The 15,879-nt window shown below is 30.0% G+C and overlaps 1 protein-coding gene across 6 annotated transcripts; it reads right to left on the bottom strand.

Moving 5' to 3' along the window:
• Positions 1 to 237: 237 nt before the first annotated feature.
• On the bottom strand, positions 238 to 4,053 carry LOC108995184. 6 transcript variants are annotated; one of them, XM_018970694.2, is made up of 2 exons: positions 2,146 to 4,053; positions 238 to 594 (listed from the first exon to the last, which is right to left on the bottom strand). In XM_018970694.2, exon 1 carries the CDS (start codon positions 3,688 to 3,690, stop codon positions 2,149 to 2,151), a length of 1,542 nt encoding a protein of 513 aa, XP_018826239.1. In that variant the 5' UTR covers positions 3,691 to 4,053; the 3' UTR covers positions 238 to 594; positions 2,146 to 2,148. The 6 variants fall into 6 exon arrangements, with proteins under 6 accessions (XP_018826239.1, XP_018826242.1, XP_018826241.1 ...); XM_018970697.2 differs by having other exon boundaries at positions 238 to 578; XM_018970696.2 differs by lacking the exon at positions 238 to 594 and adding an exon at positions 617 to 832.
• Between the last annotated feature and the right edge of the window lie 11,826 nt (positions 4,054 to 15,879).

The raw sequence follows: 15,879 nt of genomic DNA, 5'->3' as shown, positions 1-15,879 counted from the left end.
ACAGATAGAAGTGTCCCCATTTGGGACTAGTGAAAGATGAGAGATTTCAAATACCTCTTGACCAATCCCATGTTCATGTCGAAGCATCGCATTGGGTGCTTCCAGACAATGTTATTACTGTTCAAAATCAAAATGTCTAGAAAAATGAAAAGCATTTGAAGATCTTTCTTTTAGTGATTCAAAATCAAAATAACTTCCTATTTTTCTAGATCATAAAGAATTTATTTACCAAAAAAAAATGGGAATAACCGGGTAATTCCGAAATCAGCTTCAGGTCGAGTATCGGGTAAACGGCTAAGCGGAAGTGCACTGTAGCGGGTCGGGTCGGAATTGCTGGTTTCAGGTCAGGTCGGGTGAACAATCCTAGATACCTAATCATGATAGTAAATTCCAAGAGTAAGATGACGTCCAGATTTGGACTCGAGTAGAAGCTATTGTACATGTGGCTTGTTACTTGTGACTCCATCCATATACATATCTTTTTTTAAACTCAATACCACATCTGTACTACTACTTCAGTTGCACCATTCTTGAGCTTCCTTATCACTGGTCAGATTCTGCAGCATCACACGCATTGCCTGCCATATATTGGAACTGGTTGCAGATTGCAACAAGATCAAACCAGATATGCACCTCTGCACTATAGACACTAAAAGAATGTAATGCATTCAACGGGAATCGGAAGTGCAGCATGCTGCAATCCCATAGGAACCTTCTTGTTCTAGTTCACATATAAGGTTGCAAAGCAATCACCCGATGCTTGTAAAGGAAGACAATCTTCATGATCTAATTTTGAATCCCATGTATAAGATCATTCTTATGGCCAAGTTCCCTATAGATAGTGAAGATATGACCAATTTAGGAAGGTCACTGTTGAGAGTGGCATTTCCCAATTGTTAAACAAGCACACACATCCATATAAACTGAGCGTCTTAGATTCGAAATCAGCATTCACACTCTTTGGGTCAATGGACTGAGAAAATTTCACCTGCAATTACCTAGGAGCCTGAGGTGCACTTACGGAAAATTCTTTGCAGAAGCCCCACACATTCCATGGATTAAGATCATTAATACTCGGTGCCAGTAAAAAAAAAAACAATATTTTCAAAACTCAGGCTTTGATTGCCACAACCATGAAACTAAACTGATTCACAAAGGTTTCTAGCTGTTCAAAACGCAAAAAAGCACACCAATGAGTAGTCTTATCAAAGGATATGTGACTTCAGATATATCTCATTTCCAACAAACTAAGGTGAGCAACGTAATACAGAATAAGTTACTCAAGCAAAAATAAACACGATCAGCATTCACCAAGGAAGCAAATATGGAAATTTAGGACTTGTTTGGGATTGTGGTAGAAATCTTAAAAAGCACTTAAATAGGTTTAAAAGCTCTTTAATAAAAAAATTAGGTTGTTTGGATATTACATATCAAAATACTTTTAATCTCAAATAAGCTAAAATGTATGTTTGACGAAAAAATATCATTTGATTCATTTTGATGCATTTCCTGAAAAGTGATTTTCTAGATAATTTGGAACGTAATTCGAATTTTAAAAAAACTGTCACCGGATGAAAATATCTATACAAATTTTAGATAATTACAACTTTCAAACTTTCAGGAATATGGTCATAATTTTTAAAAATCCAAATAATCGTTATTTTTACCTTATAAAGTATTTTTTTAATTTGTTTACAAACAAATATAACATGATTGGAATTTGGAAGTGCTTTAAACAGATTGTTACAAAACAGTAAATAACTTTTTAATAGTAGAATTTATTACTAAGTTATACGCTATAACCCCGCAATCTCAAACATCCACTTAGAGTTAAAAAGCACTTTGAAATTGTGTTTCAGCACTATTCGTACAATGGCTAATAGCCTAATAGAGTAATTTTTCTTTTTTTTAAGACAAAGGCACCCTTTAAAATCCAAGTTCACATAGACTGACAATTGAGGCCAACGAAGAACATTGAACAAATGAAATTTTCATTTCCAGCTACAACCCTCTCACATCAAAAGTAAAATTCTTGATACAATTAAATATAAAAACTACAAGTGTTTCATTTGTAAAATAAAGAAATTTAAAAAAAAATACTGTTAAATAAAGAAACAATTGTTATAAGAGGATTATTGTTCTTACCGGCTACCACCATTGATGAACAAGAACTCCACTTTGCCTGAGCGAAGTAAACAGCTCCAAGCACTGGCCATAAGTTTTCTCATATTTGGAACTCCTCTGACCAGGGCAACATCTCTGCCACCTATTGTAATGACACTCGAGAAATATCTCATCAATCAAGCAGATCGCCCCGGTCTCAAACAACCTCGGAATCAAATCGAATTCGGTCCCTTCGACGTCCATCTTCATCACCACAAAGTCCCTCTCTGTCACCGTGTTCTTCAACCAATTCGCGAAATCAAACCCCTGAATCATATTCACATCCCCACCATTATTACCACCACCACCAGAGGGTTGAATCCTTCCCATTCCTCTACTATTATGATTGCCATTCTTGCCCAGGTCTCGATTAATCTCAAACAACAATGTCTCATTCCTCACCCACGCAGCGTAAGGCAACAGCCTAACCGCTTTCTTCAAGCTATATTCTTCGTGAAATGCCTTATCAGCTTCGACGGCATATACTTCAAAGATCTTATTCTGTTTTGGGTATTGCTTCTTGAACCAACTTCCAATGCTAGACCCATAACTTCTAGCCCCAACATCCACATACACATACCTATTCTTAAAGCTAATATCAGCCATTGACGTTAGATATTTTATATTCCTTATGTTCCTCTTCAACGTGATCCACGGCTTCAACGGCTCTTCCATGATCAACGGCTCCGCGTTCTGAACTAGTTCTTGCTTATGCTCCGGAACCCAGCACTTAGTCTCCGAATCGTCATTGGGTTTGGGTTTCTCATCCCCTCGAAGGCCAAGTATTTCAATCTCCTTTTTCAGGACAATTTCGCGTATATAAGGCATCAACGAATCAAGGCCGTCTATATCGTGGGATTTGATTAACTTGCAAGAGTTGAATAACTCAAGGAAAGAATTCAAACTATACGAATCTTTGGCTTCAATGTGGACCACCGCAAACCCTTCGGGTTTCAGCGTCCGTTCGATCTCGGACGCCAACTCCAACGGCCGAGACACCTGGTCAAGACGACCCCCACCGGAGAACACGAAGTCGAAGGTATTGTCGTCGAATGGGACTCGGTTAGGAAGGGCCTTAATTACCAAAGGCCGTGACGCTTTCTTGAAAATTCCAATCGAGTCCTCAACCCCAACCTGTTTCAGAGCGTAGACGTCCTGTCCGGTAGGGGTCTGTACGCACAGGGACTTCGAGTCCTCCGATAGGTAGCCTTCAGATATCAGATCCTGGAAGACCGAGGAGTAGAAATTGACGGCCTTTATCCAACCCTTGCTGGTGTAGAGATCCGACCCGTTGGTCGTCTGTGTGGCGCCGTTAGCAGCAATAGCAGAGGCTCCAAGGCCGGCACCGGAGATAATGACATTGAAAGTCTCCGGCAAGGAGAAGAAGCAAAAGTCGACGACCTTACACGACTCGCCGGTAATCGTAACAACGTAGGCGAATCGAACGACAATGATGAGAACACCGAACAAGAGCAACCGGACCAGAATGCTCCTTAGGGAGCCGGGCTTGCCTGTGGCAGGCTCCATGACTGCTAATGTTGCACCCTATCTCAAAAAATAAAATAAAAAACCCGCAAAATCGAAGGCACTAGAGAGAGAGAGAGAGATAGAGATGATGAGGTTAGCGAGAGCAGAAGCGAGCGGAGGTGTGGTTGGCTCCGATTAAGGATCTTCGGTGGGAGAGGTGGCTACAGATTGAGCAATGGAGAGCAGAAAAGGGGGCGAAACAGCAATACATGTTTGTTGTGCAGTGAGAGCGGATTCTCTTAAGGGTTAGTGAGGAGGTCCGCGACCATGGCGCTTCCTTTCAGTCGCACTCCAGAAGACTCTGGTTCAGTGTAGGAATTAGGAAAGAAAAAGGTGAGTAGGAGCTGAACCAAGAAGGACACGGAGGGAGGGAGGGAGGGATGACCGGAATAGCCGGTTTCCACGCTTAATGTTCTATATAGTTGTAATCGTTTAAAAAAAATATATTATTATTATTAAAACTTTATTTTATTTTACATAAATTCTATATTTACTCTTTTTTTTAAATAATTACGCGCCGTTGACAAATGCAAATCGCATTCTCATATCAATACTACCACTCCACTTGCAAATCCTGATGAATAAAAAAGATTTTAAATATTTCGCCATTATTACTTCGCCAAGATTATTGGTATTGACTTCTTTAAAAATTAATACATCTTTAAAATTTGAAGAAATATAAATAAAATAATTTATATTGACTTCTTCAAAAAGTAAAAACTTAAACTATAAATTATAGTAAATTTAAGTATTGTTCATCTTCAAAAATAATATTTTATTATAAAAATTATCTCAATTATTTTAGTTTTCAATTTTCATTTTCTACGGTTTTCACTTCTCCCAATATCCTTTTATTTTTATTACTGTGTTCAATTTTGAAATATATGAAGGAATAAATATTATTATTAATTAATATATAGTTAGTATAATTGTAAAATATTAAAAAAAATAAAAAAATATTATTATATTATTATTTATCTAATGTAGAATTATGGTTAAAGAGCTTTTGGATATATGAAAAATATGTATTTTTTATTAAATTTTAAAGATGAATTTGATAAAACCAATAATAATGCTCTAATGAGAAAACGAATTAGCCATACAGATTCAACCACTTAATAGTTAATACTCCAATATATCCTATCCTATTCATGAATTTCAATAATTTAAATATTAGTTTGTGAAATAATCTTAATAGAAAAATATTGTTTATAATTATGATTTTTCAAATGTTGAAAATTGTAAAAATTTTAAAATTCAAATTAAAAAAATATTGATAAAATGGAGTTGTCACTTAATACTCAAATTGTACATACGTGTAGCAGTACTCATCTTAATATATAAAACTTGTTTTACGCTTTTCTTATTTCCCTTACGTCCCTCTCCACATTCTCAAAGGAAAATTACTACACAAGTTTCCAAACAAATTACAAAATCACCAAACAAATCACAAATCAGGAGTCGTCGGTTGGAGAAAAGGAGGAAATGGAGGGGTCGTTGGCAAAAAACGAGGCTGGTGGTGGTGGTGCGGTGCCATAGGGGTAGTTAACGGCGGCGTTACAGGGAGAAACCCGTGCGTGTAGAGGGACTGCGTGCATGGGATTAGGGAGGAGCTACAGGTGGCGGGTTCTATAAAAGTGCTCCACGGCGTGAGGGAAACTCGGTTGTGGTGCTTGGTGGAGTTGGGGCTGAGCCGCGGTGGCGCAAGGGTGGAGAACTTGTGCGTCGAGACCCATTTCGGGTTGCTTGCGTGCGACTGAAGGAGGAGCTGCCAAGAGGCTTCGACGGTGGGGTTTGCTCGCCGGCGTAAGAGGAAACTGGTGAGATGGTCAGTTACGCTGCAGGGTAGCGCACAGCAGCGTTGGGCTACTTGAATGAGGAGATCGGGCGAGAGAGAGGGAAGACGTGCGGCTGAATGGGAAGCAGAGAGAGAGAGAGAGAGGGAGAAAGGGAGAGTGAGGGGGAAAATGTTAGGTTTGGGGTTTTAAATCTCAACTATTCATCTTGAATCCTTATATTTAATCTAATGGTGGATGTTTAAATATTGATTTAAACTATCATAAAATAGATAATTAAAATATAAATATTATATCATATACTTAAAATCAACTTTAATTTATAAAATACTAATTTTTCATCATTAAATAAATGATGAAATTTTGCTGAACATTTTTAAGAGAATAACAGTATCTAATTAATTTGAATTTTCAACATAATTTAAATCTCATAATAAATTATGAACATGAATGAACAGTAATTTTACTCTTATGCATTAGACTATTTTTAATATCTGGAGTCATACTTTATTTTTTCCTTCAATTAGACAGATAGTTTTAAATGAAAATTGAGTAAAATATTATTTTTTAATATTATTATTATTTTAATTACTTTTTAAATAATTTTTTAACCTCTATAATTATTAAAAAATAATTGAGTGTTAATTTTGAACAGTAATTCTGAGGAGCTCCATTTGACAGTTACCGTTGTTTGGATTTAGGTAGACGGTAAACACGCCGCGCAGCTTTTAAAGCTTCAAACATGTCACGTGTATTGCTCTGGGATTGGCATCTTATACTCACCTTATCCTTCTTTTTTTTCATTTCAACTTGTTAAAAATAACAAGAAACTTTGCATACCTTCAACTTCAAGACCAACATTTAAGCATTTAGGCAGCAAATTATTTTATTATAATTTATAAATTATTTATTATTATTTATAAATCATTTCAATATCTAAACGTAATTTTAATTCCATTCTTTTTTAATATATAGAATTAAAAGTTTCTGAGACATCTACAACCTCATTGGAATGGGACACCCTTCCTTTTTATTTTTTAGAGTTTTTAATTTTTAAAGGATGCATTTGAGTTACAAACGTAAAGGATGTGGCAGACCAATGAGATTCGTATAGTGTGTCACTGTCCCTCCCTGGCCTCCTCCCTCGTTGAAGCCAGCTTTTGATTGGGACTTCGGCTTAGACGTAACCTCTCAACCCCATCCCTATCTTATTGCACTAAAATGACTCCTCTCCATTACTCGATCCGTATATTTATAATGGGAAATGTTATATCTCCCGCTGGGAGCTCCCGCTGGAGATTAGTGTATTTTTTATCTGTTTTTTTTTAAATTGTTTTTTATATAGATTTTTTTAATAATTTTAAATATTTTTAAAAAATAAAAAAATTCAAAATATTATTAAAAAATACTTTCTTAATCACGAAGTAAAATAAAAAATCATAAACAAATATTTTTTTATTTTACTTCGTGATTAAGAAAGTATATTTTAATGAATTTTTTTTTACTTTCTAATTAAGTATTTTTAATGATGTTCTAAATTTATTTTATTTTTTTAAAAATATTTTTTATAATTTTTTATTTTACTTCATGATTAAGAAAGTATTTTTTAATATATATTTTTTTACTTTCTGATTAAGAAAATATTTTTTGAATGATGTTTTAAATTTATTTTATTTTTTTAAAACATTTTAAAATAATAAAAGATCTATATAAAAAATTACTTAAACAAAACACATGTAAAATAACACTACACCCCCAGCGGGAACTCCAAGCGGGAGCCCCCAGCGGGGGCTGTAGCATCACCCATTTATAATTACTCAACTTTTACAAATACCACTACTCAATATTAGGACTCAAAACTCAATTAGATTACACCAAAATAAATTTTTTTTTTTTTTTTTTTATATATAAGAATATTATTGGAATGGAATTAAAATACATGAATGGATATGGTTTGAATTGGAACTTGATATAAGTAGTGTCTTTGATTCGAATAATTTCTTTCCAAAGCACGAAAAAAATGGATATTGAGTAACGTTTGTATTCACAGACGAGATGAGATGAGTTGAAATTAAATTTAAAAGGTAAATAAAATATTATTAGAATATATTTTTTTAATATTATTTTTATTTTGAAATTTAAAAAAATTTGAATTGTTTATTTTATTTTATATAAAAATTTAAAAAATTTATAATAAATATATGAAATGAATTTAAAAAAATTATAAAAATAAACGAGACAATAGTTTTAGGGAAAGTTTTTTAGAATTTATGATTATATAGAAAATGAGGATGGAGTTGGTTGTAGAGCGAGGCCAGAAAAAGAAGGGAAAAGCCATGGTCCCAAAGCACTATTAATAACGAGTTTTGGCACCCAGCTGGTAGTGTAGGAAGTAACCCAAATGGCCAAATGCATGAAAAATGCGGCCAGGTCCCCACCATTCCCCAAAAATCCGTAAAATGCAGCCGGTTTCAACGGTCCAATTGATGAGATGCAAAGAGAGAAAAAACTCTGATAGTGGTGAATTTTTTCCTCTTCTTTTATAGAGTTGGGGCTCACTTTCCACTTTCTTTTATAATCACCACCGGTCACGGTTGACTTTTGACGAAGTATCATGTGAAGATTTTATTGGAGAAGTAATACATCCAAATAAAAATTTTATAAAAATAAATTTATAAATTTACATAATTTTATATAATATGTCATATCTATTTTATAATAAAAATAATTTTACAATCTAATATATTATAACAAGTCATGTCAATTTATATATATATTATAGTAGAATTTGTTTATGGTTAAGAAATTTCTCTTTTACACATGCAATTCCATAGCAACTAATATTTATATTCCAGGTACCTGATAAAAATGTTACAAATAAATACTTTTTTTTTTATAAAATGATGTCAATTTACTTAGCTTTTTTTTTTTTTTTTTTTAAATAAAATGACGTAAACCACCCCGTTCAGGATTAAGTTTAACTTAAAACCTAACCATCCGCCTCCTCCCCCATCTCTCTCTCTCTCTCTCTGGCACAGTGGCACTTTCGTTCTCTCATCTCCTATTCTCCTCCTCCGATGGGAGCACCTGCTGATCCTCAGGGATGGTGCCAGGTTACAGGGGCCCAAAATATCCCCCTGCCCATGTAGGGGCGGGGGGGGGGGCCCTATCCTCCACATGTCGACACAATTTCATGTCAACTATTTTGGCCACCACCATCCAAAGCTACTTATCTAACTATGTTGCCACTTTCCTTAACCAAATATTTTGAGATGGAGGAAGTTGATCTATCTTTTAGACATTTTAGAGTAGAAAAATAAAATTCAAAACTATCGACCATCATCTTCAGCAGTGGCAACATAGTTCACTTGGCGGATTGTTCATTATCGTCGCTTCAAAAAGCCCCCCATTTGGATCTTTCAAGAATAATGAAGATAGGTGGAGACCAATTTATTGGTCATACAACCTATATTTTATTTATTTTTTTTTTTTAGTACTGTATTGATTGTAATGAGGTGTTTTTTGGAGAAGTCTACCACCTCCTCATCTATCTTAACCCTTTTGATTAATGAACAACATGTTTAGAAAAGCATTATTCAAGTAACATGTTTAGTATTAGGATCATGTTTTCCTCTAATTTCTTTAAATATTCAATATATTCTCCTCATAAATATAGAGATAATACTATAAGAAATAAAACATATCAAGTTATTCAAGTTAATAAGAACTCATACGAGTTGCTAAACTTTAATTTTGTATTAAATTATTTCGTTTAATAATCAATCATAATTTTGTATTCACGATCGATTAATTTAATATACGACACGAGCCAAACTCGAATTTGATGGAACCAATCTTGAGTGGTTTGCTGAGTAGTCTTGTTTATTTGCGGCTCTAGTCCCGTCAACACAATAAGATATAAGTGATATAAGAATGTAGAATATAACATTTTCCTAACTAAAATCTCTACCGAAAGAAAATATTTTTTATTATTTAATTAATGTATATGCATCAAAACTAAAAATCTCTCAAAGAAAAAAAAAAAGACCAATTGGGATTCATCGAATGGATATGGATAGATCCAATGATGAGACCCCTACTTTCATACCCGCCGATAATGCATGCAAATAATTAAAACATATAATCATGAAGCTCATGAATAAGCTAGCATGTGCATGTAAGCATGTGATTACAATGATTTATGAAATGAAACCAAACCGGCCCTCTTCTACAACATGAAAATCATTAATGAATGACCTATTAGACAGGTAGAGAAAAAAAGTTCAAATATAACTTAATTCAGATTTGAAAAATTATATAAATTCTGTGGCCGTAGTTTAAAGCATATCATGATTGTGATATTAAATATGCATTTAAATTCCATAAATCTCATCTACTGCATGAATTGATGATGAAATTGATTAACATGATACTTATTCATATGATGTGGTAAAAAATCTCAAACTATAAATGTTTAATGGTAAATGAATCACTTAAATACCTTTCTTTGCAAAAGGTATCCATTGATCTAACCATCTTAACTACTATTCTAAGATGTATAAGTTTTGCACATTTTTTTAAAAAATTTTTATAACCCATAAGAAAAAATTAATTTTTTATTTTTTTTTATAATAAATCTCATTTTTTTTAAAAGGGAGTGTATAAAACTTACGTATATCTAATATTATTCTCAACTTTTATGATTAATAAAGAAAGATGAGAAAAAAATACAGAAAAGGCCCACTCTCAAGAATATGATTCTCAAATATTAAAGGAAAAACATGATGCAGTCTCATTATCTATACTATATAATCTTGAAGTAATTATTCGATAATTTTGGCTCAATAATTTTGGCTCATTATTTGATTTTAGAATAATATAAGTTTATCATATAATATCATGTTAATTAAGATTAGTTTATATATAAATAATTTTAATTACATAACATGTTGTAATTATCGGGCATGTTTGAGGGGTGAAATGAGAATTTTGTGTTTTGTTCTAGTGTTTAAAATATTATGTTTTAGTATTATTATTGCTTTGAGATTTGAAAAAATTGAATTGGGATTTGAAAAAATTGAATTGTTTATTATATTTTGTATAGAGATTTGAAAAATGTGTAATGATGAGATGTGATGAGATGAGAATTTTATGTCTCATCCCACCTCCCAAACCTGCCCTAGTCGAACCGATCTTGAAAGAAAGATAATTTAATTTTGTAGACATCATCTAAATAAAATTTGGAATTATGTTACATACAATCATTTTTATACACTCTATTGATATGATTGACTAATTTTTTTTTTTAAATTTTAAAAAAATGATGCAGTCAATCACATTAATAAAAGAGAAATGATAGTTGCAGTCGTGAGTGTGCAAGTGCCGTGAAATCACTTTAAAAAAAGTTAATAAATACGAGATCTACATGAAAAAAAATTAATTTTTTAATAATAGACCATACTTTTTTCAAAGTGATTACATAATATTTATATATTTTATAATTGTATGTAGCATTATTATTAATAAAAGAATAAATATAGATAGAAGTCATTATTGAGAGTATTCATTTTGCACATATAATTTGACATCATCTAGACTACATATGTCCCCAAGTGAGTATTAAGAACAATCAACTAAAAATAACCATACAGTAAGTATAAAGTGTGTACTGTTATAATAACTTATCTCTAATATTACTCTTAATAAAATACGTAAAATTCACTGCACCTAAATTTTTTTTTTTTTTGTAAAATTTGTCATTTTGGAAGCACCGAAACTATAAATGGCTCCACGTGAATGACGAGGCCGGGAGGGGCAGCTGTCGTTGTTAGACGCAGCAGCAGTATATATAGTACAGCTAAGAGCTAACATTCCTCTTGCAGGAGTGGTTGAGATGGATGTAGTTGTGGTTTGGATTACATACAGATTGGGTTGGATAAATCCAGGTTTTTTCTGGACCTTAATTTCAAGGGCGAAGCTGCCATGTCAATGTGCATTGCATTATTCTGGAGCTAGCGTCCAGGCAACAGCCATTGCCTAGCTTGGCCGGAAGGCAATGATATACACAAGACACCCCTGACTCCCTCAATTTGGTCTGCAGAAGTACGTGCACATGATCTTGTCAAGGAGTTTTGGATTTCTAGTTCTTATTGGTTGCTTTGGCTAACTTTTTTTGTCTGACCAATTTGTATGTAACCCATGTGGATGAACAACCCCATATATCTCTTGTTTAGCAAAGAGAACCATGAAAGTAATCCCTATATATGATGTCGTGTGAATAATTATAATAGGAAAATACTCTGACCACAAATAAATTATATAAAAATAATTTAATAAATTGATGTGACTTAATGTAAAATTATTTTTATTATAAAATAAATTTAATGAATCAGATAAAATCATATCAGTTTATAAAATTCTTTTTGTGAATGTTAAGACTTCTCATCATAATAACTTAATGTTGATCAAATAGATTTAGACCTTGTTTAGTTACACAGATGAGATAAAAGTTGAATAAAATATTATTAAAATATTATTTTTTTAAGATTTGACAAAGTTGAAATGTTTATTATATTTTATATTAGAGTTTGAGAAAATTATAATAATTAGATAAGATGAGATAAAATAATTTCTGTAATCAAAAGAAAGTTATAGTAATTAGATGAAATGAGATAAGATGGTTTGTGTAACCAAACCACGCCTAAGTTTCCATGCAAATTATGGTATGTATGGTGCTACAATCATCGGAAAATTCTATCGATTTGTCTCGATAAGGCATTTGGTATATATTTTTTATATCTTCAAATATTTAAAAAAAGATTTACAACATTATGAATATATACTTTCTTAATTATTAAATAAAAAAATCAAATAAAAAATAAAAATATAAAAAGAAGAAAAAATATCTAAATATGGAGACTCACTATGGAGATATGAGCAGCGATAAACACAACATTTTATACAATACTTTTTATAATATATATTATAAAATAAATATATTTTTATATAAAGTATTTTTTGATGAGACATATGATCATGACATAAAAGTTGACACACCATTTTATATTAGCAGCATCTTGAGCAGTTCTATCACATCAATCGATTTTACCAATCTTTGGGTGGGATATATGTCTTCTAATTGGCTATTTGGAAGGCGTATTATAATTGGTAAGGTCTGCAGTAGCAGTCGCCAGCGTGGCTTTCCCTGCACTCTTAACGTTGTCCTTGTCGGCTTTGATTTCGGGATACAAACTATCAACCCAACCAGAAAAGGACGATGATAGGCTTCAACTGGTTTGCAACCGCCAACAGTTTATAATTAAGGGTGCGTTTGAGTGTTGAAAAGTGTTGAGAAGTGTTAAGAATATTTGTGAATAGTTAAGAGTAGAGATTGGAGTGAGTTTATAGGTTCTATTGAGAATATTTTGAGTTGTTTGGATGTGTAAAGTATGTTGAGTTGTTGACTTTTGAATAGACAGTTGAAAAATATGTGAATCCCATAAATATTATAGTGATTTTATTTTAAGTAATAAATATTATAATGATTTTATTATAGTGATTTTTTAATATTAATAAATGTTGTAGTGATTTTATTTTACTTTTATATATAATAATGATAAATAGTATAATGATTTTATTTTTAATTTATATATAATTGTGATAAATATTATAATGATTTTATTTTTATATATATAATAGTTATAAATATTATAGTAATGTTGTTTTTTTTATATATTATAGTGATTTTATTTTTAATTTATATATAATAGTGATAAATATTATAGTAGTTTATTTTTTATTTATATATAATAGTGATTTTATTTTTATTTATATATTTTAGTGATTTTATTTTTTATTTATATATAATAGAGATAAATATTATAATGATTTTATTTTTATTTATATATTATAGTGATTTTATTTTTTATTTATATATTATAATGATTTTATTTTTTATTTATATTTAATAGTGATAAATATTATAGTGATTTTATTTTTTATTTATATATTATAGAGATTTTATTTTTTATTTATATATTATAGTGATTTTATTTTTTATTTATATATAATAGTGATAAATATGTTTTATTTATATATTATAGTGATTTTTATTTATTTATATATTATAATGATTTTTTTTATATTTAATAGTGATAAATATTATAGTGATTTTATTTTTTATTTATATATTATAGTGATTTTATTTTATTTATTTATATTTAATAGTGATAAATATTATAGTGATTTTATTTTTTATTTATATATTATAGTGATTTTATTTTTTATTTATATATTATAGCCATTTTATTTTTTATTTATATATAATTGCTATAAATATTTTTTATTTATATATTATAGTGATTTTATTTTTTATTTATATATTATAGCGATTTTATTTTTTATTTATATATAATAGTTATAAATATTTTTTATTTATATATTATAGTGATTTTATTTTTTATTTATATATTATAGAGATTTTATTTTTTATTTATATATAATAGTGATAAATATTTTTTATTTATATATTATAGTGATTTTTTTATTATTTATATATTATAATGATTTTTTTATTTATATTTAATAGTGATAAATATTATAGTGATTTTATTTTTTATTTATATATTATAGTGATTTTATTTTTTATTTATATATTATAGTGATTTTATTTTTTATTTATATATAATAGTGATAATTATTTTTTATTTATATATTATAGTGATTTTATTGTTTATTTATATATTATAGTGATTTTTTTTATTTATATATTATAATGATTTTTTTTTATATTTAATAGTGATAAATATTATAGTGATTTTATTTTTTATGTATATATAATAGTGATAAGTATTATAGAATGTTTGTGAATAGTTATGAGTAGAGATTGAAGTGGGTTTGTGGGTCCTATTGAGAGTATTTTAAGTTGTTTGGCATGTGAAGTATTTTCAAAAGTACGAGAATACTTGGAAAGTGTTGAGGTATCTCTGTTACCCAAACACAGCCTAAGACAATAGAAAATGAAAACACTAAAGTTAGGTTTGCACAGTAATTTAAGATGGAATGAAATGAGTTGAGATAAAAATTAAAAGTTAAATAAAATTTTATTATAATAAAATTTTTTAATAATAATATTATTTTAAAATTAAAAAAAATTAAATTATTTATTATATTTTGTGTGAGAATTTGTGAAAATTGTATTGATGAGATGATATGAAATGAGATCCAAACCGAACCTAAGTTTAGAGAGTGAGATGAAATGAGAGTTTTGTAAATAATAGTAAGATAATTTGTAAATAGTAATGAGATAATTTAAGTTGAGTATTTTATTGTGTTTTAATAAATGAGAGAGATAAAATTGAATAAAAAATATTATAAAATTAAAATATTATTAGAATATAGTTTTATAATATTATTTTTATTTGAAAATTTGAAAATTTGAAAAAATTAAATTATTTTTTATTTTTTGTTGAAAAGTTTGAAAAAGTTGAAATGATTAGTTTGAAAATTTTTATTTGAATTATGTATGAGAATGAGATGAGATGAAATGATATGAAAATTTTGAGATGAGATCTATTTTCAATCAAAACCTAAATGTACTTAAGAAAAATTTACAAAAATTTTACTTCTCTACATGTCAATCATTATTGATATGTTGAAAATTATGAAATTATGAAATTTAAAATTTAAATTTTCCAAAGCAAACTAATAAAATGAGTCGAAGCCGAATTGCCCCTCCGACTCCAACTCCGAACTTTGTCGGAGTCCGATTCCGATCGGAGGTCGGAGTTCCGAACTCCGATCGGAACTCCGAACGGAGGTCGGATCGGAACTCCGATCTCCGATCGGAACTCCGACTGAAGTTCGGAGGGAGTTTCCAAACGGAGGTCGGAGCTCCGACTCCGAATTAAATTTCCGAACTCAATAAATAAATAAATTTCTAGTTGTTGTTTTCTGTTCTTTTTTTATTATTATTATTTAAATTTTATTGTTCAATTTCGTTTCAGATAGTGAGCAACATATATATATTTTTTAAAAGTGAACCATCTACAAATATTTGGTTTATTCAAGAGTTTTCAATAATTTAAATATTCCTTCTGATTTTGTTACTGAATTTTGATTATATCTTTAATTTGTTTTATGTCCGCCTGAAATTTAGCATTAAAAGTGCTCATGACTCATGAGTTGAAAATTACACAAATTTAAAATTTTATAGAGAAGAATGATGGTACGAATTTGTATAATTCGATTAATTTCAGTTGGATAATAAATTATAAACGTTTGAGAGAAGATGGATAAGTACTAATAGAAATTATAGAATAAAGAGTACTTATCCCACGTCTTTGCTCGGGATATAACTACATAAATATAACTATATAAATAGTTTAAAAAGTAA

This window comes from Juglans regia, chromosome 4 (assembly GCF_001411555.2).
Source record: "Juglans regia cultivar Chandler chromosome 4, Walnut 2.0, whole genome shotgun sequence".
NCBI classification, from domain to species: domain Eukaryota; kingdom Viridiplantae; phylum Streptophyta; class Magnoliopsida; order Fagales; family Juglandaceae; genus Juglans; species Juglans regia.
This window is presented reverse-complemented; position numbering and strand designations above follow the sequence as displayed.

Coding starts and splice junctions, on each gene's coding strand:
- LOC108995184 (XM_018970694.2), bottom strand. CDS start 3,690: ATGGAGCCTGCCACAGGCAAGCCCGGCTCCCTAAGGAGCATTCTGGTC.